The 24,283-nt window shown below is 42.1% G+C and overlaps 1 protein-coding gene across 3 annotated transcripts in view; it reads left to right on the top strand.

Annotated features, from left to right (window-relative positions):
* ANXA3 (annexin A3) overlaps positions 1-24,283 on the top strand; it is a 56,145-nt gene that overhangs the window by 12,532 nt on the left and 19,330 nt on the right. For all 3 annotated transcript variants that reach the window (XM_036853453.1, XM_036853454.1, XM_036853455.1), the window contains 4 exons: positions 9,128-9,215; positions 13,961-14,055; positions 16,679-16,792; positions 20,316-20,406. In XM_036853453.1, the coding sequence (XP_036709348.1) occupies positions 9,128-9,215; positions 13,961-14,055; positions 16,679-16,792; positions 20,316-20,406 (388 nt within the window). The remainder of the gene's footprint in view (positions 1-9,127; positions 9,216-13,960; positions 14,056-16,678; positions 16,793-20,315; positions 20,407-24,283) is intronic.

Below are 24,283 nucleotides of genomic sequence, written 5' to 3'. Positions count from 1 at the left end.
AAAAGGGTAGAAAATTCTCAAGTCTGCCCCTTCCTCCATTCTCAGATCTTTGCTCCTTTCTTCTTCAACTATTTGTGTTTGATTAAATACCTCGCCTAGGTTCTGGAGGCATGTTTAAATAAGAGTAGTGACAGTCTCATGTGAACAGGATTTACAAAAGGTGAAGAATGCGTTTGTCAGATTTTTGAGATATGGCATGGAGCTCTGAAAAGTCTGGTAATGGCATTTGAGAATTATCAAAGAAAACAAGACCCAGAACAAGAAAGCATTTTGTACTCATTTATTCATGCAACAGATATTTACTAAGCACCTACTATGTGCCAGATACTCTTTTACGCTCAGAGGATACAGCAGGGAAAGAGAAATAAAAAAGCGTGGAGCTTACATGCCTCTGATTTTATTAGGGAAGAGAGCTAATAAACAAAGCAATAAATGTATAGTATATTAAGTCAGTTTTAAGTACTCTGGAGAAGAGCAGAGGTGGAGAATGAGAGTGATAGGGTACATTATTTTCTGCTCAGATATGTGAGCAGAAGTCAACATGGAGTGAGGGAGTGAGCTGGGAGGATATTTGGGGGAAGACCATCCAGGCAGAGGGAACAGCAGGTATAAAGCTCTGAGGCAGAAGAGCAATAAGAAAACCCCAGTGAAGTGATAGGAGGGGGACAAGGAGATTTGGGGGAGCATTGCAGTTCTCTTCTTTTGTTACTTCAGGGTCCTCCAAGGGCCAGAAAAAATCCCTATAGCCCTGACAGCCTTTGCATGAACTGCAGAAGGAGTTTCCACTGTCCGGGTTTACTTTGCATTAGGAAATATTTTTAAATCTGTAGCAACTTGTTGTTAGGATTAACAGCAAACATACGAAATCCATGAAATGGTGCATTTTAACATCATATCACGTGAGCATTAATGACTTTGGTCATCGATGCAAGAAATCTTCTTCCCAGGATGTTACAAACAGTAAATGTTCCTGATCTTAAGTCCCTCTGAGGTGGATCCCTCTTCCCATAGAAGTGAAGTGGGAGGAGAGTGAGTGTCACCAGTGTACTCCCCAAATCCTGCCAAGCCAGCCACCATTCTCCAGCCAAGAAAATGTGATGAAGCCAGCTTTCTCACTTCAGTGAGCCAAGTTCCCTGTATCTTCCACAGTTAGAGTGAAGGTCCCTTAAATGCAGGTGTCTCCCCCGGAAGATGCAGTTAGATATGCACAGAGCTGAGGATGTGGCCAGAATAGTCTTCAACTCTCTGTGGCCCTTGGCCGAGAGGAGAATTTGGTCATGAAGTCTTAGCTAAGTTAAGCTCCTGACTTTGATTGTGGTACAAAAAAATAATTCTCAGACACTGGTGCTATATGACTCAAAAGAAGATGAATACAGCTTATTTATAATCTGCCGCAAACAAATAATGAAAATGATTCTGAGAAAGAAGTTTGTGTTGATGAAGTCTTTCCAGGGGCCCAACGTTTCAAGCTCAATCCAGATCGTTGGCTTTGCTGCCTTTGACAGAGAAATGCTGAGTGCTTGGAGAGACAGGAAGGAAGATACAGTAGAATCACTGGAAACATCCCAGGTGCACCAGGCGTCCATCTGGGCTTGTGGAACCAGATTGAAAGACTTAGCATAGCTTGTGGTGCCGAAAGAGGTCATTTATGTAGTCCGGATGTCTTCCAAATCTCCCAAGATACAATGATCACTTTGATTTCTAGACTATCAATATTTGAAGGAAGCAACCTCATCAGACAGCCAATTGTCTAGTGTAGACCTCAGAGAAAGCCCACACCTTGGGATGTCATTGTCTTGCTTCCATCTGCTTCCAGCAGACTCACTCACAGTTGTTTATTAAGCCCCTAGCTGGAGGAGCACTGGGCTAGGAGCTGGGTATGCTGTGAGTAAAACAAAAGCTCTCTGCCCGGGGCTTCCCTGGTGGCGCAGTGGTTGAGAATCTGCCTGCCAATGCAGGGGACACGGGTTCGAGCCTTGGTCTGGGAAGAACCCACATGCCGCGGAGCAACTGGACCCATGAGCCACAACTACTGAGCCTGCGCGTCTGGAGCCTGTGCTCCGCAACAAGAGAGGCCGCGATAGTGAGAGGCCCGCGCACTGCGATGAAGAGTGGCCCCCGCTTGCCGCAACTAGAGAAAGCCCTCGCACAGAAACGAAGACCCAACACAGCCGAAACTAAATAAATAAATTAAAAAAAAAAAAAAAAAGGAGAAAAAAAAAAAGCTCTCTGCCCTCTGGAACTTTAATTTAGAGGAGGCGGAGACACAGATATAAACAGAGATATTGAGGAATGCTGAGTGCCCTAAGAGGGAAAGGGTGCTGAGACAGAATCACAGGAGAGGACCCTGTTAAGTCAGGATCAAGTGGCCCCGGGCAGACCTGTCAGAGAAGATGGCCCTTAATCAGAAGACTGAAGGTAGGAAAACATTCCAGATAGAGGGAACAGCACAAACAAAGGCATGAAGATGAGAAAGAGATCACAGTAGATCAGCTGGAGTTTTGGAGAGCTGAAGTGGGATGGGCAAAGGGGAGAGTTGGCTCCAGGAGAGGGTGACAAGGAAGGTTGGGCCAGATGTTGCAGGGCTGCATGGACAGGGCAAGGAGTTTGGACTTTATGGAATATCCAACGGGAGGTCAGAGAAGGGTGTCCAGTAGGAGAATGCCGTGACCTGACTTAGATCTTTCACAGATCCCTGGGCTGCTAGAAAATGTGGGAAATCGCTAGAGGTAGGCATAGAAGGAAGCAGGAAGGGAGACTAGGGCAGATGTCCATGTCCAGGGGAGCAGTGATGGTGACTTGGATGGCAGGAGTGCCAAAGAAGGTGGGGAGAAGTGCACAGGAGATTCTCTTTTTTGAGATAGTCTCATCAGGTCTTGCAGATGATTGCATTTGGATGGAAAGAGAAGGAATTGAAGGAGACCCCCAGGTTTCTGGTGGTTGGTGGTGCCATTTAAAGGGATTGAAGAAGAAGAGCAAACTGGGCACGAGCACAGAGACTGGAGCCAGATTGCCTGGGTTCAAATCCTGGCTGTGCCACAGGTAAGTTATGTGACTATCAGCAAGTCTTTTAACTCTCAGTGCCTCAGTCTTCTCCCCTGTAAGATGGGATCATAATAGGATGGGTTCTGAGGGTTAAATGAGCAAATATGTATAAAGCACAAGTAAGTACCATGTAACTGATACATGGTAGAAGAAATCATTTTGAAAGGAAATAATGAGTTGACACATGAGATATAACCAGTGTTCAAAATAGAAGTCTGGGCTGGGAATACAGCTGTGGGAGTTGTCTGCATATAGAAGGGGAAGTGGCAGAAATAACCCACAGCAGGAGTAGAGGGAAAGAAAAGAGAAAGAGACTTTCCATTTTAGAACCTACTTTATAGATGTCAGCCAAAGGGGAGGAGCCAACAAAGGAGAGGCCCAGGAGGCAAAAGAAGGCAGGGGTCTGGCTGGGTTAACCCTGAGTGACACATGCTTCTAAGGAATCTGGGTTTCTCTTTATTATAATCTGTGTTTTATGGACACACAACATAAATCGCTTGTTTGTCCCCATCTTCCCGAATTTCTGAGTCACGTTCATCTTTCTACTCCAGCTCAACAACCTCCTCTGTTATCACATTCCAGTGCTCTGGCTCTGGGACTCCCCTGATGAAATCAGAACAAGAAAAGCTGGCAAGTATGGGTATTTTCTCCTTTGAGTGAGCACAGGAAGAAATGCAGACATCTCCCTTGGACCTCTTGGATGCATGCAGACAAAGCCATAATGGCATTCTTGCTCCTGTCAGGCATCCCTGAGGCTGCCAATTCCTGCTTTCCCCACGCCCTGCTTCTCTTTACTGGCCCCAGGTGGAGAGTGAGCCTGCAGTGGTGATGGGAGCCTTCTGTCTGCAGTGATCACTGCCAGCCTGAGGGAAAAGAAAACGACGCTACCCTTTGCCCTGCAGGACCTGAGTGGTTACCAAGCCTTTTCTCTGGCTTCTTCCCTGATGTGTGGTTTCCTGGGGCTGCTGTAACAAAGTACCACAAACTGGGTGGTTTAAAACAAGAGAAATTTATTATCTCACTGTTCTGGATACTAGAAACCTGAAATCAAGGTGTTGGCAGGCCATGTTCCCTCTGAAACCTGTAGGGGATCCTTGCTCACCCCTTCCAGCTTCTGATTCTCTGGCAATCTTTGGTGCTTCTTTGCTTGAGGCTGCACAACTCCAATCTTTGCTTTCACCTTCCCTTCACAATTTCTCTGTATGTCTCTGTCTTCACATGGCTGTCTTCTAAGGGCACCAATCATATTGGATTAGGGACCCATCCTTAGTTAAGACCTCATCTTAACTAATTACATTTGCCAAAACCTTATATCCAAATAGGTCATATTCTGAAGTACAATGGGTTAGGACTTCAACATTTCTTGAGGGGGAGGGGTGGACATAATTCAACCCATGCCACCTGCCTCACTTGACCGTATTTATTTCAGGGCCTTTTATAGTAGACTTTCTTTGGTTTTGAAAACCACTTTTTCCTGGAAAATTGAATGAGAAGTTTTATATTTTCCAAGTTTTGATCCTTTTATTTATTTATTTATTTTAGTCTACTCCTTTTATCCTAAATCCTCATGACCCAGCAGACTGTTCTGACACTGAGCAGAGAGTGATCATTTCTCCCTGGCTCTTCAAGAGTTCCTGAGTCCTGAAGGTTTATATGAGGCTCTGATTTGAAAGCTTAATTTTGGGACATGGCCTTTCCAGGGCTTTAGGAAGTGATGCGGGATTTGGCTTTGCCTCACCTTCAAAACGTACCTGCAGCAGCTGCTATTCTTGCTCTGGAGTGTTTGGCTTTAAATATGTTCCTTGTCAGCAGGATTGGCACCCTGTGTTTTTCTCTTTCCTCCATTCTTCTGAATATAAATGTTTGACTTCTTGCAAACGCAGTGTCCTTTCATGAAGAAATAGATATGACTGACTTTCCCGAGTCAAGGACAGACTGGCGTCTCTCAGGGATAGTGGCAGACAGCTCCCCAGGCCTGGCTTGGCCACACCAGTGGCTTCAAGGTGTCATGGGCTATGACTGACATCTGAAGGATAGTTTTAGAGGGTCAGGGAAAATTAAATAGGCATGAAGAAGAAAGATGCATCCTAGCCTAGTCATTAAGAGCAAAGACAGACCAATTGCCGCCTGTGAGAACTTGGGCGACAGCTTAGTCATCATCTGCAAATAGGATTTATTATATCTGCTTTATCAGTTTACTGTGAGGACTGAATGAGCTAATGCAGGAAACGTGCTTAGCAAATAGTGAGTAGCAGCAATTGTTATTAATATAAAGAGCTCCTGTTGTTTCCTCCCTTTATTTGGACATTCCTTGCGGTAAATTTATTTTCCAACTGGTTTCAGGATCATGTTCCCTTTGGGGGCATCTGAAGGTCAAGTTTGAGAAAAGAAAAGCAACTAAATGTGTTTAAGGGATGTGGATGGAAATCTGATCAAACATGATTAAAAAAAAAAGACTTTGCCAAGTACTCAAGTGATGTCCTGCACTAGCGCTGACACTTTGTTAGGGTAGTAGGGTTCATAGAGATAAACTAAGTATTGATTAGTAATTTAAATGTCAAAGAATTAAGCCTGCAGTGGAGCAGGCGATGCAAGCAGTTTGGTTTGGCTGTAAAAATGCCAACATTCCTGCAACAATGAGCTCATCATCAAATTCTTATTCCACGCCCACAAAAGAATCTATGGCTTGTTTGCTCGATTTTGTTTTGGTTTTCTGGGCAGCTAAGAACGAAATAGGGCAGTGATTCTCAAACACAACACGTTAGCGCATTAGAATCCTCTGGAGGGCTTGTGAAAACCCGGATCCTGAATCTTAGCCCCAGAGTTGTTGATTCAGTAAGACTGTGGTGGGGCCTGAGAATCTACTTTCTAGTAAGTTCCCCGGCAATGCTGGTACTGCTGCTCCGGGAACCACACTTTGAGAACCACTAATATGGAATTTCCTGAGGCCTTATGATGTGGTGGAGACCTCAAGGCATTTTAGTTACAAGGAAGTGGGTTCAAATTCTGGGGCTGTACTTAGTAGCAGAGTTATGTCAAGCAAATAATCTCTCTGAGATGCAGTTTCTTCCATTTTTAAATGGAAATAATAAAATCCCCCTCTTTAAGGTCACGGTAAGAGTTTGAATAAGATGTCTGTGAAGCACCTTGTTCACTGCCTGACATGTATTACTTTAAAAGATTCCATTAATTTCTTTTACTGTAAGATTTGTTTTCGTAAGTCATATATTTATCTCTGAATGTTTTGGGCAGTGAAGTCTATCAAATGAATATACTGCTCATTTAAATGACCGAAGCACTTTGAAAGATTTCACTAAGATTCCATTTCAGAAGTCCCGTGCCATTTTTCACACAGGTGTGTGTGTATATGTGTGTGTGTGTATGTGTGTAGTTTTTTCCTTTTATTCAAACAAGTAGTTCCTCCCCATTAAATTCTTACTAGGTAGCAAGTTGCATAATGGATTGGGAATTTCATCCTTCTCTAGTTTTGTGCATTGGAATTTCAGCATATTTTGATGTATAGGTAGCAGAGGGCAGTGAAAAGGTCACAGCTAGAATGGAAACCCTGAGTTTTCATAATTCATGGATAATTAGAGTCTGACTACAGTTTTGTCTTTTGTATTCAAAAGCAGCCATGTGAATATCTGCATGGCCCAGAAGCACCAGGGGAGCTTCTAAAACATGTGCAGTCTAACACCTCATTTCTAAAGACCATGATTCCATCTGTCTAGGGCAGGGCCTGGTCATATGCATTTTAATCAACGAAAAATCAATCAACCGATCTAAGAAAGAAATGGAAAGTTTTATTCGAACCCAATTGAGGATTATGACCCAGGAACAGCCTCTCAGAAAGCTCTGAGAACTGTTCCACCCTCTAGAAGTCAAAGCACAGTTGTATAAGTTTTTTGAGACAGAGGGCTGTCCATTAAATGACGTATTATTGACAGTTCACACAATCCAGATCTGCAAGTACAAAGTGGTGGGTCATGATCAAGAAGGAATGTCATCTTTTAAGGGGTTGTCTTGTTGGTGCTGGGAGAATGTTGTCTTTATGGCTGAGCAGGTATTCCTGCCAATGGGGGAGGTTTGGTCGATGCATAATGCAGATACACAGTGCACAGTAGAGGGGAGAGAGGAGGCCAAAGGGCAGAAAAAAATGTTTATGTTTAAATTTTTCTTGTCTTGCCATAAAATATGAATTTTATTTCACAAAAGAATCAGCCCAGGTGGTACCAAGACTACGTTTTAAGACAGACTAGGAATGGGCTGCAATGTTCAGAACTGCTTTTAAATTCTGCAGCTTAACTAGCTGTGTGGACTTGAGCAAATTCTCCAATCTCCTTAAATCTTGGTGTCTTATACGTGACATGGGTCATTCTTACTCATTCATCGGTGCTGTTGTGCAGGTTATAGTTAATGTATAAAAGGCGCCACAGGGGCTTCCCTGGTGGCACAGTGGTTGAGAATCTGCCTGCCGATGCAGGGGACACGGGTTCGAGCCCTGGTCTGGGAAGATCCCACATGCCGCGGAGCAACTGGGCCCGTGAGCCACAATTACTGAGCCTGCGCATCTGGAGCCTGTGCCCCGCAACAAGAGAGGCCGCGATAGTGAGAGGCCCGCGCACCGCAATGAAGAGTGGCCCCCGCTTGCCACAACTAGAGAAAGCCCTCGCAGAGAAACGAAGACCCAACACAGCCATAAATCAACAAAAATAAATAAATTAAAAAAAAAAAAAAGGCGCCGCAGTGCTGGGCACGAAGCACTCAAATGCTCCAATATTGTGATGGTTCTTCTAAAATGCCAGACAGGGAAGGTGGACAGATAAGATAAACATGGAAGTTCATAAATGAATGGAACTGAAATGAAGCCAGTTGGCTGTGTGAATCCATAAAATATTTATTAAGCCTTGAAGAAAGAGAATTCTCCAAAGATTATGTTGAAGTGACTGATTTCTTACAGGTCGTTTAGATCAGGCGCATTCACAATTAGTTTCTAACTTGTTATAATTACTTTTTTAGAATCAAAACTTTATTTTAGGTACTTTAAGATGAAACAATGTTGGATTGTATTGAAATAAATTGTTCAATCCAATCTACTGAATCAACAGACTATCATTTTTTACTGTGCTAGAACATTAATTTTCCATTCACTTTAATGTGACAAGATAATGTCCTTTCATGAAAATATTAAACACTTCAGGAGAGCCTAAATGAAGCCATATTAACACAAGACAACAGAGCCAATATTACTCAGTAATAGGATAGGAACATCAGTTTAGAAAGAAAACATTGTTACTGTAGAGACAGACTTTTATTCAGAGTTAGGAAGTACCATGTAAGTACATGTTTACTTGGATTTTTCTCAATTTCTCTTAAGCAGTTTTAAGATATTTTATTCCTTCTGTAGGATGGTCTTTCTCAGCTTACTGACAAGTTTCTAGTTTATGTGCTTAAAATTAGTATCATGGCATTTTTTACTTCCACGCTATTCCTGAAGACCTATGTCAGTGGAGCTTTCAGAAGGGAATTTATCTGCCACAATTGTACATCCATTAAACAAAGCTTAAGAACAGACAGTCCTAATGGGGTTTTCATTTATGGATCCTTTGGTGTAGGTTTTCCCAAGGACAATGGTCAACATTAATTAAAACATCTTGAAGTCTATAAACCGCAGTTACTTCTAGGTGAGATACAGTGAAGAGCTTTGAAGTATCACTTGAAAAAAGAGGATGTAGGAAATTTCCACTTTCTCACTGCTTTCACGCAGATATCACTTTAAAGCAAGTGTTCTTCAGAATCACCATGATTAACACAATTCATTGCTCTAAAGAATGAATGTTTTATATTTTCAATTTGTTACACAAGAGAAGGAAAGGAGAGGCCTTATTATAAATGTGGTAGCTGTCATATTGCCTGCATATCTGGGGTGGGGAGACTCTCTTGAACCACTCCTGAAGTGATAAGAAGGTGTGCAAATTATGGGTTTGTTGTGTGTTTCCAATAGGCATATGGGAATATGCATATGTAACATAAATAAAGATGTCACTTTGGACTAGTGAGACTGTCAGATATTTTCTTCTAGGTTGGACACCGAGGGACAATGAGAGATTATCCCGGCTTTAGCGCATCAGTGGATGCTGAAGCGATTCATAAGGCAATCAGAGGAATTGGTGAGTGATGCTTTACAATCCCTTTTTTAATGTTGAAGCACATCAGGAAGTTAAAGCTAAAAATGCATGGGTTCAGGTTGCCTGCCCAAGTTGCCTTACTCAAATGCATGCCCAAGTTGCCTCACTCAATTAGAGAAATTATAAGGTACTTTAAAAAATTGTGAAATAACGTGGAAAAGTATAGGGAACCCAGTTTTATTATATCTTAATATTTGCCATGTTTACTTAATATTAAACACTACCGTGACCATCACTGCTACCAACAACCATCATCATCATCATCACCATAAATCATTATAGATACAGTCCCTGCCGATTCTGCCTGGATCTCATTCCCACCTCATTCCCTAGAGAGAAACAGCATTCTAAATTAGAATTTATTCCCATGAAACTTTTAATTCTGTACTCCATATGTATGTACATATTGTTGTGCATGGGCTCAAACAGTATAAATTGAAATCCTACTGTATGTTTTCTTCTGCAACTTGTTTTTTTGTCCCTTAACATTATGTTTTTGAGATTTATCCGTGTTGATATGTTTAGCTCTAGTTCATTAATTTTTAACTGCAGAATAGTTTATTGAATTATCACATTGTAAGATGGAAATAGTGAGGGAATATTTAAATTGCCTACAATTCTTTTCTATTACAATATAAAAATATTGCATTGAATAGTCTTGCTTATGTCTTGTTGTGCACATTTGCTAGCACCTCTCTAGAATATAACGGTTGAGATGTCTGGGTTGAAGGTAATGTTCATCCCCAGATTAACTAGAAATTTTGCCACACTGCTCTCTCAAATAAATATACAAATTAGTATTCCTGCCAGCAATATATGAGACTTCCTCTTTCTCCGTATTCTCATCAGTACTTGCTGCGGTCATCCTATTCAGTTTTTCCAATTGAGTGGGTCTAAAATTGTACCTCATTCTGTATCTGTTTCCTTCCTCCTCCCCATCCCCCATTATTGATGCAGTTAAGCATCCTTTCTTGTTTTCTTCTTTTTCCATGAATTACACCTCCATATTTTTTATCCATTTTTCAGTTGGGTTGTCTTCTTTGTGCTTGGCAAGAAAAAATTTTTAATTTTTAATTTAAAATTTAAATTTTTTTAAAAATTTATTTATTTATGGCTGCATTGGGTCTTTGTTTCTGTGCGAGGGCTTTCTCTTGTTGCGGCAAGTGGGGGCCACTCTTCATCGTGGTGCGTGGGCCTCTCACTATCGTGGCCTCTCTTGTAGAGCACAGGCTCCAGACGCGCAGGTTCAGTAGCTGTGGCTCACGGGCCTAGTTGCTCCGCGGCATGTGGGATCTTCCCAGACCAAGGCTCGAACCCGTGTCCCCTGCATTGGCAGGCAGATTCTCAACCACTGCGCCACCAGGGAAGCCCTAAAATTTATTTTTTAAAATAAATTCTGGATACAAAACTTTTTAAAAAAATTACAAGCTATGAAAATACCTTCTCCAAGAATGTAATTTTCTTTTAATATTGGCTACAGTAACTTTTATCGCATACAAGTTTTAAATTTTAGTGAAATTAAGTTTACCAATATTTTTTGTAATGATTTGTACTTATTGTGTCTTTTCTATGATGAGCTCATAAAGATATCCTCCTGTATTTTCTCCCCCAAATTTTACAATCTTATTTTTCACACTGAGATCTTTAATCTGCCTGGAATTAATGTTTGTGAATGGCATTTAAATCTAATTTTATTTTATCTCAAGTGGCTATGTGATTGTCCCAGTGCAATCAATTGAAGAGTTCATCCTTTCCACACTGATTGTAATGCCACTGCTGTCCTATAAGTTTTGCTATTTTTCTGCTCTCTGTTACATTCCATTGGTCTGTTTGCCTCTCACTGTCTCAATATAACATTGTCATAACTACTATTATTATTTTATAATGACACTTAGTGTCTAGTAGGGCAAGAGATTTTCTTGGCTCTTTGCCCTGTCCTATGAATTTGAGGGTCAGTTTGTAAAGTTCCATGAATTATACTATTAAGGTTCATAATAGTAATTATACTATTACTATCAGTGTAATATTATTGTATTTCTGCCTGTTGAGGTTTTTTTTTCATTGCTATTTTTAAATGAAAGTTATTTCTTTATCTATCTCTTTGATTGCCTATTTAAACACAGGGTTGAATAGACTTTTCCATGAAGTTAATGTCAATTTGAATGAATTAATTGTCTTTAAATTCTATCGCTTGCCTTTCTTCCTTAACATTGTTTCTTCACGAATTTACACATTTTGGTTTGCAGGCCTACTTTTTTTTTTTTTTTTTTTTGCTGTGTTGGGTCTTCGTTTCTGTGCGAGGGGTTTCTCTAGTTGTGGCAAGCGGGGGCCACTCTTCATCGCGGTGCGCGGGCCTCTCACTAACGCGGCCTCTCTTGTTGCGGAGCACAGGCTCCAGACACGCAGGCTCAGTAGTTGTGGCTCACGAGCCTAGTTGCTCCGTAGCATGTGGGATCTTCCCAGACCAGGGCTCGAACCCGTGTCCCCTGCATTGGCAGGCAAATTCTCAACCACTGTGCCACCAGGGAAGCCCCCAGGCCCACTTTGAGAAGGAGGTTTTCGTTTGTAAGCACTACTCCCAACACCAAAACCAGGCGTCATGGTGGCATTTGCCTTAGGGACATGTCAGATCCAGCCTCTGAACCAGGAGACATCTTGGTTTAATTTCTGGTCTTGAGCATGTGCAGAAATCAGAGACGAGAAATTGCCTGGCATACAACCTACATGTAACTGTGGGTAGTTAGTTATGTCTGGAGTGTAGTGGCAAAGGGTATAGAGATGCAGAGAAGGGGGTAGGAAATTAGAATATGAGGTGGGAGCTAGGTCCTAATTAACTGGTGCACAAGCTAAGGGGCTTAAACTTCATCCTGAAGGTTACAGAGAATCATTAGGATTTCAACCAAGGGACTGACATGATCTGATGCATTAAAAAAATTTACTTAGAAAAAAAATTTACTTAGGCAGTAATATACAGTATAAATTATAAGGGGGTCAAGCTAGGAGGCTATTGAAGTTTCTAGGTAAAATATGATGAGTGCACAGTGGCAGAGAAGAGGACAAATCCAAGAGATGCAGGTGATTGTTACAATGTAGAAAGTAAGGAAAAGAAAGGAGTCTAGGATGACTCCCAGGATCTTTGGTAGGATGACTGCATCTATAGTGGTGTCATTGGTGAGGGAACATAGGATGAAGGAAAAGTTAGAGAAGAAATAGAATGAATCCAACCTGGAGCAATTGAGTTTGAGATACTTGTAGTTGGAGGTGTCTAGTTGTGACCAACTCAGATACCTTTACAGGTCCAAGTTGATAATCAGACTCACAGGGCACAATGAGGGTTAATCTAACTCTGTTTACTTAACTATGCAGAAGAATATAAGACCAAAGACCCAGTGGGGCAACATCTGTCACTAGGAGTCCCAGCAGCTAATCAAGTACACCGTTTCTTTTGCCGCATCATTCATGTAGAGTGTGTACCACTGCCATGGGTGTGTGGAGCCAAGGTGTGTGTGGGTCACCTCAACACAGGGAAGTTGAGTCTTGAATTCCAATGGATCTTTTATACCATTCTAGTCATGCAGGCCCAAGACAGAAGCCAACTCACAGCCCCCAACCCAGGGGCAGTCCTCTACCGCAAAGGAACAGACACAACTTCTCACATTATCTTAATACTATAATTACCAAAAAAATAGTGACCTGGAGGTTGTTTTCAGGCAGGCCAGCATCAGCGCTTTACTTGTACTTACAACAGGTGATTAAGTATATGGATCTGAAATGCCTGAAAGAGGTATGGACCACTGATAGAAATAAATGTTTTGGATTAAGAGATTTGGGTTCAGATTCTTGCTGGGCCACTTAAAAGCTGCCTGACTTTGGCAAGTGAGGTAAGTTTTCTAAATGTTAGTGTCTTTATCTTTAGAACAGCTTAATCATACCTACTGCCCAGGGCCCTGTGAATATTAACTATGACAATGAATAAAAGGTGCCTAGTATGTGGTAGGTTCTTGATAAATGTCAGTTCCTTTTTTTCTAGAGACAAAGAAATGACTTTTTATATCAAATATGGAGATAGAAAGATAAAAGGTGATAAGACAGTAATTGAACCTCAGAAGGATGAAAAACTCTACTTCAAAAGCAGTATGGGGCTTCCCTGGTGGCGCAGTGGTTGAGAATCTGCCTGCCAATGCAGGGGACACGGGTTCGAGCCCTGGTCTGGGAAGATCCCACATGCCGCGGAGCAACTGGGCCCGTGAGCCACAACTACTGAGCCTGCGCGTCTGGAGCCTGTGCTCCGCAACAAGAGAGGCCACGACAGTGAGAGGCCTGCGCACCGCGATGAAGAGTGGCCCCCGCTCGCCGCAACTAGAGAAAGCCCTCGCAGAGAAACGAAGACCCAACACAGCCAAAAATAAAATAAATTAATTAATTAAAAAAAAAAAAAAAAGCAGTATGTTCTTTGTGCTACTTCCTCTGTCTGATATACGGATGGGAATATTTGGGCAATGATGGTTTTCTTCCCCCTAAACTATCCAAATAAAGTTAATTTTCTTTTCCAAAAGCCAGGCAATCAAAGAAATAAAGATGCCAACCTGGTAAGACCTGGAAATTAAAAATTAAAATGCCTTCCTCTCTGCATTTGTTTCAGACCATTAATCATTTTTCTTTTGTTCACAACAGATATTAAGCATATTTGAGTTGATGGTGAATGCAATTATTTTCGTTTCATTTAGGAACCGATGAGAAAACGCTCATTAGCATTCTGACTGAGAGGTCGAATGCACAGCGGCAGCTGATTGCTAAGGAATATCAAGCAGCATATGGAAAGGTAAGATTTCATTAACATAACAGGCAGTAAAGGGCTAATCACTGATGGATCGAGGCTGCTGCCATATGATTGTGCCCACGGATCTTTTGTTTCAGGCCAAGTGTAACAGAAAGTACCCTGTGTATCCAGTCAACAGCCGGGAATAGGAGTCCTGGTCTCCTCCCTTAACTGTCTAAATGGCCTTGGACATGTTATTTGATCTTTCTGGGCCTCAGTTATCTTCACCTGTTGAGTAAGGAGAGTTGCCTTGGATCAGTGGCTATAAACCGGGAATGATTTTGCTCCCCAGGGGATAGTTGGCAATGTCTCCAGACATTCTGATTATCACAACTGGTGGGAGAGGGGGGGATGTTTCTGGTATCTCGTGGGTAGAGGTCAGGGATGCTGGTAAACATCCTGCAGTGCACAAAACCGTCCCCCACAATAAAGAACTATCTGATCAATTATCTGATAAATCCTGCCTTAGATGATCTTTAATTTCTCTTCCAACTTTAATATGTTTACGTAATTATAGACTGATTTTTTTTTTAATTTGTTCGGCAGATGAATATTTCTTCAGTACCAGAAACTATACAAGAACTATTCAAGAACATTTTGTGTGTCTTTTCCAAGCAGTTTATTTGTTCAGTAATAAACTACTGTGTGTCAGGAGTGGGGTACTACTCTAGGTCAGGAGATATTCTAGACATTGGAGATTCACTGGAATAAAAAGCAGAGCCTCCTCTCTTTAATGGACCTAACATTCTATTAGAAAAAATAATAAATATATAAATAAAACAAATTCAGATATTGGTAGGCGCTATGAAAGAATTTAAATGGATGATATGCTAGAGAATGACTGGTGAATGGCTCCTTTAGATCACGTGGTGAAGAAACGTCAGTGACAGGTTGTTACCTTACTCTCAATGAAGACTAAACAATACTCAGGCTTCTGCTCTGCTTGATCTGGGGAAGAGCATTTCAGACAGAACGTCCAGCAAATGCAAGAGCCCTGAGGCAAAAACAAGCTGGGAGTACTTAAGAAACAGGAAGAGTCCTAATATGGCAGGAGTGTAGACAGTAAAGGGTGACAGAGGGAAGAGATGAGGTTGAAGAGAGGCTTAGGACATGCTGGACCTTGGGGTCTTGGTGCAGAGTTTAGATTTTATTCTAAGAACAATAGGGAACAATTGGAGGTTTATAAGAAAGGAAATACTATAACCTAATCTATATTTTTTGAAGATTATTTTAGCTTCTGTGGCTAATGAACTGTGTAGGGGAAAGGGTGGAAACACAAACCAATCAGGCTATTGGGTCCAGAACTGAGAGTGTGTAGTGACCATCCAAGGCAGCTGAGGCATCACCTGACAGTGTTCTCCGAGCCCCTGGGCTCCATTAAGACACCCTTCTCTGTGTTCCCTTTATTAGATACTTAACATATTATGTTGAAATTTAACTTTGACTATTTCTATTTTTCTCATTAGGGAGTAACGTCCTAGGGGTAAGGATTGTGTCTAACTCACCAATTAAGTGCCTAACACAGAGCAGGCGCCCCATAAACTTTTGTCAACTTAACTGAATTGCCAAGCTTCTGGGCAAGGCAGCATACTCATGTAGAGGGATTGTGAGTGATCCATTGGCCTTTCAGGATTTCCAAAATATGGAGGAAGGATGGAGCTGAAGGGTGACAACCATGTCTCACAGTGGGACAGAATGAGAGCATGTGAAGTAAGATTCAGTTGGAAAGGCTTGGGCTGAGGACAGATGGGGGTGGAATTTAGCATTTGGAGAGGAAACACCCCATGATGACTACAGTGGTCCCATCCCATTTGTTTCGGCAGGAGCATGCCCCAGCTGGGCCCCCAAGTGTCATGGAAGATGTTGGTCTGTACCCACATTGTCATAGCAGTCTGGGAGGCTTCCAGCCTCTGTTTCAGGGCTGAAAATAATCAAGAGCAGGAAAAATAATTATTCAATAACACTCCTTTGGATATTAAAAATGGAAACCATGTTACTTGCCTTCAAGCAGGGGAGATGGACCGTACTTATGTAATGTATGAAAACACTGCTGAAGGAGAGCATCAATAAGTAAGGTCCCCCTATTACCACATTTCGGGTTTCCCCTGTTGTTGTTGCCAGAAAACTGCTTTTGATGCCTCCTAGTTCCACGCTCTCACCAGAGGCAAATGACCAAGCACTGTCTTCCCTCCCCTTTTCCCTTCAAAACTCTTTGGCAGTTACCGAGAAGCAAGGCAGGATTAGAGCACCTCCCAGTGAAGCTGGGTGTGAATTACGGGGCTCCTCCTCCCCTTCCTCTTCCCTCACCCCAACCCAAGCATTGAGAGCATCAAGGGCCTGGGAAATGCATTTTAATACACAGTTCCTATCTGTGGCCCTCAGAGAACCTTCTCCACTGGCTTCCCTTCAGAAAACCATCTATAAAACAGAACATTTAGGAAGTGATCATAAATTGCAGGCTAATATCCATAGAAATATTTTCACCATTTCTGTTTATCTCCTGTGGATGGGCATGTATTTGTCTGAATTCATACATTCGTGTTCGTCTTTCACTAGGTGACTTCGGAGGAAGAGAAAGGAGAAGTATTTCATACTTTTCTCTTTGGGTTTTTTTTTTTAATTTTAGGAACTGAAAGATGACTTGAAGGGTGATCTCTCTGGCCACTTCAAGTGTCTCATGGTGGCCCTCGTGACCCCACCGGCAGTGTTTGATGCGAAACAGCTGAAGAAATCCATGAAGGTATGAGACCTACACAAGCTGTTTCTGCCCAGCACTTGATTATCAGAAAGAGTGACTTTCTTCTGGTGCACACTTGAGATATGGGTGTAAATGTGATGGATTTGGAGATTCTGTGCTCTCCAATTAGTAGAACAACCCTGAAATGGGAAGCAGTTGTGGAACCTTAAGCCCACATGTTCCTGGCCTGAGATGATATGGTCAAAGCCTAATTTTGTTTGTTTTTTTGACCTGAGGTGTCAAATTCTTTATTTTGTTGTTATTGAGTCAACGGCACCATCATTAACCCCATTGTTTAGGTCAAAACCCTAGAACTATCCTTGATCCCTTGCCTTCTCTCACGCTTCCAAGCTCCCAAATCTATCAACAAGCCCATTAGCTCCACTCCAGAATCCATCAGAAATGTGTGCATGTCCCTCCTTCCAGATCCATTGCTTTCATTCTCGTTCAACCACTATCATCTCTTGACTGGACCATATCAATATCCCCGGAACTGGTCCCTTTGCCTCTATTTTTGCCCTCCTCAAATCCATTCACCACAGAATAGCCAAAATTATTTGTATAAAGTTACTTTTAGAATCAGATTATACTATTCACCTGCATAAATCTCCAATGGTTTTGACTACTGAACATCCAAACTCCTTATCATGATGACCTTCATCACCCAACAGAGTCTGGCTCCTGTCTATCTCTATGGCTTTTTAAAATTCTATCTGTGTCAGTCAGGATTCCCCAGAGAAGCAGAACCAGTAGGCAGGAGGTATAGAGTAAGAGACTGATTGCAAGGAATTGGTTACACGATTATCCAGCTTGCTAGGCAAATCTGAAATCTGTAGGGCAGGCTGTTAGGAAGGGCAGGCTGGAAATCTTAGCACAAGCTGGAGCTCCTGCCCACAGGTAGAATCTCTGCTTTTTCAGAGAAGCCTCAGCTCTGTTCTTAATTAAGGCTTCTTGACTGAATTAGGCTCACGTAGAATATCTAAGGTACTCACCCTTACTTAAAGTCAATTGATAATGGACTTTAGCTACAAAATACCTTCAGAGCAACACTGGATTACTGTTTGATTCAATAACTGAGGACTGTGGCCTGGCCAGATTGACACATAAAACTGATCATCACACCCTCTCCTCCACTGCCGGCCACCCCAATTCAGTGCTGTAGCTGTACTGGCCTTCTCGCTGCTCCTTGGACATTCTCAGCTTATTCCTATCTTTAGGACTTTATATGTGATGTTCTTTCCCTCAGGAATGATTTTCTTCCAGATATTTTCTATTCATTCACTCAGTTTAATTTTTTAAATTGCTATCTATTACTATCTAAAATTATCTTGTTAAATTTTTGGTATTTTACATATTGGTATTTTACGTATTTGGTGTTCTGTTGATTTACGTATTATTTTTTTTCCATCCAATTAAAAGGCAAACCTCCATCGTATCAGGGAACCTCACCACTCGAGGAACCTCCTCTATTCCTAGAGGAAAGCCTGCAATGAGATGGGTGCCCAACATATTTGTTGACCGGAAGGAGGGAAAGGAAGGAGTCCAGGTCTGAAGCAAGGCTCTGCCTTCCCATCAGAGACAGGAGTTATTTTCTTTTCTGTGGAAGAGGTGTGGGCACCCAAGAAGCAGATGGCAGGATGGAATTAAATGTACAAGAGATTTATTGGGGGAAATCCTTGTGAAGGATAAAGCAGAGACAGAGCAGCGTAGGTGGGGTGAAACTTCTGACTGCAATACAGATCTGACACCTGTGAAAGGAGAGAGGGACAGAAGGAGGCTCAGATAGGAAGAGCCTCAGTCTGCAGTGCTGCTGTAAGAAAGCCACGGCAAGCTGATGGGGAGCCCCTGAGCAAAGGGTGCCCTTTGGAGGGTCCTACGTGGGGCAGGAATGGCCCAGCTCCAGCTCCCCTTCCATGCGCAGTCATGGCTGAGAGCAGCCTGGAGAGAGCATGACCTTAGTGTGAACTGTGTGACAGATCCAAAGGTGTGGCAGTTGGAGGCTGCCAGCTAACTACATTCTTGGCAGTATATTCTCTTGACATGAGATCTCCGCAGTGCATTTCTATGGCTGCCACATGGGGGACAGTTGAGCAGGTGAAATGGTAAGAATTAGATTTCGCCAGCAAGGATTAGAAATGTTTCCCTCTTATGTAAAAGAATTCCAAAGGAAGCAACCCAGAGCTGGGTATCGTGGCACCATCATTATCAGACCTTCAGGCTTGAGGTTCTGCCATCTGCAGCCTGTAGATTCCGCTTCTTGGCTAGATGGCAGCTCAACATCCAGCCATTATATCTTTATTGCAGTAACTGAAAAGAGTAAGAGACAAAGACGTGTTCATCCTTTCTCTTTAAGGACTCTCTGAAATTGTACGTGATGCTTCACATATATTGCATCGATCAGAATTTAGTTATGTGGATAAACCTAGCTCTAAGGGAAGCTGAGAAATATGGTCTTTATTTGGTTAGCTTTGTGCTAAGTTAAAAAATGGGGCTTCTATGACTAATCAAGGAAGATAAAAGAGATACTGGATCTTCTCAGTTTTGCCCTAAACCTAAAACTGCTCTAAAATAAAGCAGGAGCTTGGGATTAACATACACACATTACAATATATAAGATAGATAACCAGCAAGGACCTGCTGTATAGCACAGGGAACTCTACTCAATAATCTGTGATAACTTATATATGAGAAAAGAATCTGATAAAGAATGAATATATGTTTATGTATAACTGAATCACTTTGCTGTACCCCTGAAACTAACACAACATTGTAAATCAGCTATACTCCAATAAAATTTTAAAAAAGAAGAACAACCAAAAAACCCAAAAAAAGTTTATTTAAAAATAAGTAACTAACGAAATAAATAAATAAGTAATTTGAAAAGGAGAGCTATTGGGGGGAACTAGGAATCTGTCACAGAGGGACAGAATTCAGCCTCTTTTCTTATGCTACATTGGCCTTATTTGGTCAAGTCCTAATGTAAATGGCTTCTGTTGAAGTCTCAGTGTGATTCAGTGACCTCAGTATAAACCAAGACTCAGGAAGCACTAGTCCCCAAACCAACTAGGCTCATGACATACATTACTGAGGCTTTAAAAATCTACCTGAATGAAGAGGAGGATCCATGCTGACCAACCAAGTGCATTGGTACAAGTATGGACTCATTCAAAAGAATTGCAGAGCCCTTTCTAAATACAATGACATATTTGAATGCTCACTTTTGGTACTGAATGACATAGGCTTTCCCTTTATAATATTTCTTCCTGGAATTATTCAAAGGCGTTTTACAGTAGAGTAGGACATTTTCTTTAGAAGCTTAATATCGGTTAACTTCAGATGATTCATGTTATTTTAATACTAAAATATATGGAAAATTAGAAAACCACTTTAGAGCAATAGAGGACCTTATGTTGATTGACTAAAAACTGTTCTTTTCACCTGTAGAAAACAAGATGTTAAGACCGCAATGCGTGAAACTAGGTTTTTTTTAAAGTGTTCTAAAAATAGATTTCCTTTTTCTTCTTAGGGCATGGGAACAAATGAAGATGCACTGATTGAAATCTTAACCACCAGGACAAGCAGGCAGATGAAGGAGATTGGCCAAGCCTACTATACAGGTGATCTTATTTTCTGCTTACCTTTACCCCTGTTCACACCTATAGGAGCCAATGCTGCTTTTCCCAGAAACCCACCAATCTTTCTTCACAAGTGGTTTTGAGGAGGCAAGACCGTAAAAAGGAAGACACATTCTAAAATGGGCTAAGGACTGTGGATTTCTGAAGAAAATTTTAATATGATCTGAGCTAGGAACTGCTACATAACAATGGCATTAATGCTTTGCATTTATAACATTACAGCTATAGTGGATTTCACTCTCAGCAATCACTGCTTAATTGAATCAACCATTTTCATCAATGCAAGACACTCATATCATTGTATATTCATATTATGTGTTAAAAACCACTCATGATTTTTGGGGTGGGAAATTAGATGAACCATTCAGAGGATGTGTTGAACATGTGGCTTCAGTATAATTAGCTAAAGCCCTAAGAGTCTGTTAGCTGTGTAAAAAGTAGAAAGCCCCTGCAATGCAATTCTGACACTAACAACCCACGGTTAAGGTGACTTCACAGGTTAAGGGCACAGTCCCCACAAAACTACTCTGACTTCAAACACCAGCCACAAGCTCAGGTGTTCCCAGGCCACATGCGCTTCTGACCAAATGGCAACAGATTCTTACTACCCCCTCAGGTTCAATAACTCACTAGAATGGCTCACAGAGCTCAAGAAAGCTCTATACTTACAATTATGGTTTTCTATAAAGAATGTAAATCAAGACTGGTGGAGTGAAGAGATGCATAGGGAAAAGTCTGGGAGGGTCCTGAACGCAGAGCTTCCATGTCTTCAGGATCAATCCCCCTCCCAGCCCAGCCATATATAACTGCCAACCAGGGAAGCTCACTTGATCTGTGGTGTGCAGGGTTTTATTACACAGGCATGATTGACTCCATCACTGGCCATGTGACTGAACTCCATCTTTAGTACCCTCCTCCCGCTAGATGTCAGGCTGATATCATGTGGCTCAAAGCCTTAACCCTTTAGTCACATTGGTTGGTCTTTCTGGCGTGACCAAGCCCCATCCGGAGTCATCTTGTTAGCATAAACTCAGGGGTGGTTCAGGGGACCCTCCATGAATAACAATGAAATTCTTATTATTGGGGAAATTGTAAGTATTTAGAGGTTAGCTTCCAGGAGCCAGGGACAAAGACCAGCCCAATTCATATTAAACAACCTCTCCCTGTCACCACCTCCAAGTACCTTAAGGGAGCCATGGTGTCTATGTTTTTGTATCAGGGTGGCCAGCTGTGTATTAGGAAACTTCTGCAATAGGAAAGGTCCAAAAAAAGGTCCAAAAGGGCCGGGATATACCGGCCCCCAGATGGGTGTTAAAGAGGTTACTTTGAGAAATTTCCATTAGAAGGTAAATACCTCAGTGATAGGTAAGTGACTGTTTTATTGTTGGTATACTAATGAGGTCTAGTCAGAAAAACAGAAATGCACTAGGTATTTTAACAGAGCGAATTTAATGTAGAGAATTGCTTAAGTACCTTTTTGGAGGACTGAAAAGGCAAAACAGAAACACAGCTCAGAGGTATAATCCTCAAGGCTGGGACGACAAAGGAAGAGATTGGGATTTTCAGAAACTAGAAGCTCAGAGGAGGGCACCACTTTCTGGTGTTGGTACTTCAGGGGCTCAGAGGAGAGGCCCTAGGAACTGGAGTTCAGATCTCTGTGAAGGGGAAGGACCTCCATCTAGCTGGAGCTAGTACCTCCATGGGCATGTAAACAGGTGACTTGTTCTAGGAGCCTGGAGCCAACTGCTGCTGTCAGGGTGAAAGCCTGTCACTGGGTTGACACTGATGTGAATCACAAGCCAATGATAGCATGTCCTTCCTTCCTCCTCCTGCCTTCCATCTCATCTCCCTCTACTCCCGCCATTGGTGGAAACTGACAGGGAGGTGGAGGGTGGGGGATGAAAGAGAAATGTTATTTGCAGAGTCCCAACCCCAGCTCCACCAAGCAAGGTATAGAAGGGCAAATTTGGGGTAGATGAGATAATTGCTTAATAATGGGCACAAATGAGTACATTGTAGGTGTTTAACATATTTGGTTCCCTCAGTTCAACAAGATGTACATGTAAAAAAATCATCAGATCCAGGGGCTCTACCCCCAGATGCTGTGTTACTTCCTTGTGTTTCTTAGAAGAGTTACCGCTCCATGAGTTGACTGGCCCCAAGATTCTCCCTGGAGTTCAGCATTTATGTACAAACAACCCTAAGATGTAAGCTCTATGAAGGGGGCGATTTTTGTCTGTTTTGCTCACTGCTATATCTCCAGTGCCCAGAACAGTGGGGGATAAATTCAAATATTCATTGAATGAATATCCTTAAGATTGAGATCTGGGATCTTAAGAGCCAAGTGAATGTCTTAGCATTTAGGACTGTTGTTTTGCAAATATGACAAGTGGTCATTGTTCAAAGTTACCAGATGCTCTGGTATCTGGGTGAGTTAAGTTCTCTAAGGCTACAAGGAATTGAACTGCATCTAGGTTCCCTTGGTAAGTAGGGATTCATGATACACAAGAAGTAAAAGAAGGAAATAGTCTCAATCAGGTATTGCCGAGCTGTACAGAGATTCAGGACACAGCTAGGGACTCAGCTGTCTAGTCACTCCCTCAGCATCAGACGTCCACTGCTCCCTGTGCGCATCTTCATCCTAGTAACTCTTTCTCCTCCCTCTCTGCCTCTACTGTTCTTGACGCCACCAAGAAACTTCTCTTCCCTTACCACATGACGTTTGTCTACTCAAGGTTTCTATTTGCCCATGGTTTCTGGCTGTTATTCTTGACTTGTGTTTTGTGTCTTATTTCTGGGGGTCTTTCCACTTCTTTGTTACTCTTTTAAAAAAATTCTGGGGCTTCCCTGGTGGCACAGTGGTTAAGAACCCGCCTGCCAGTGCAGGAGACACGGGTTCGAGCCCTGGTCCGGGAAGATCCCACATGCCGCAGAGCAACTAGCCCATGCGCCACAACTACTGAAGCCTGTGCTCTAGAGACCACGAGCCACAAGTACTGAGCCCGTGTGCCACAACCACTGAAGCCCACGAACCTAGAGCCTGTGCTCCGCAACAAGAGAAGCCACCGCAATGAGAAGCCTGTGCACTGCAACCAAGAGTAGCCCCCACTCGCCACAACTAGAGAAAGCCTGTGTGCAGCAACGAAGACCCAATGTAGCCAAAAATAAATAAATAAATAAATTTAAAAAAATTCTGTACATCTCACTCCCTAAGAGAAGATTCAGTGGGCTCAGAAAGGCACTGTCTAGTAGAGAGCCTTCTTTTGGGCAAAGTTCTCCCACCAGGTCACCTTGTAGACAGCTGGCCACTTATAGGCAGATGCCAGCCCTGATGCAGTCAACTGTAGCAAGAGTGATGGCATCATGTAATGTGCAGTGGTGACCCATGCATTAGAAATCCATCAGAGGACCTCTCAACTTGACCCTCATAAAAGGACCAGGCATATTGAGTGGCTCACACACGACAATGATACAGTAGCACCTAAATGAATAGAGAGCTAAATTCTGGACTCTTTCCAGTATTCTAAAGTTAATGGTGCATGAGAGAACATTGAATCAGGATCAAGAACTCTAAGTTCAGCTTCTGCACTATTAAAACATTGTATCCGTTTTTCTATACCCTGTTGTGTCTCAAAATGCATAAGGTAGTTTTCAACTTGCATCGAAATAATTTTCATATTTTTAGTCTAGTTTCCTGCAAAATACCTGGGGTAGAGGAGAGGCGTGGGAGGCTGTGTGAGACTCATGTAGATAATTCTAAAATTATAAAGTACTTCCCCAAATTCTAACAATTGAGAGCTTCATTTTTTTGGCTTGATATTTTTAAACTAAAGAATTTTTTTTCATAGAGTGAAGGAAG

The sequence above is a fragment of the Balaenoptera musculus genome, chromosome 5, assembly GCF_009873245.2.
Source record: "Balaenoptera musculus isolate JJ_BM4_2016_0621 chromosome 5, mBalMus1.pri.v3, whole genome shotgun sequence".
Classification (NCBI taxonomy): domain Eukaryota; kingdom Metazoa; phylum Chordata; class Mammalia; order Artiodactyla; family Balaenopteridae; genus Balaenoptera; species Balaenoptera musculus.
Note: the sequence above shows the minus strand (reverse complement) of the source record. Positions and strands in the feature narration are given on the sequence as shown.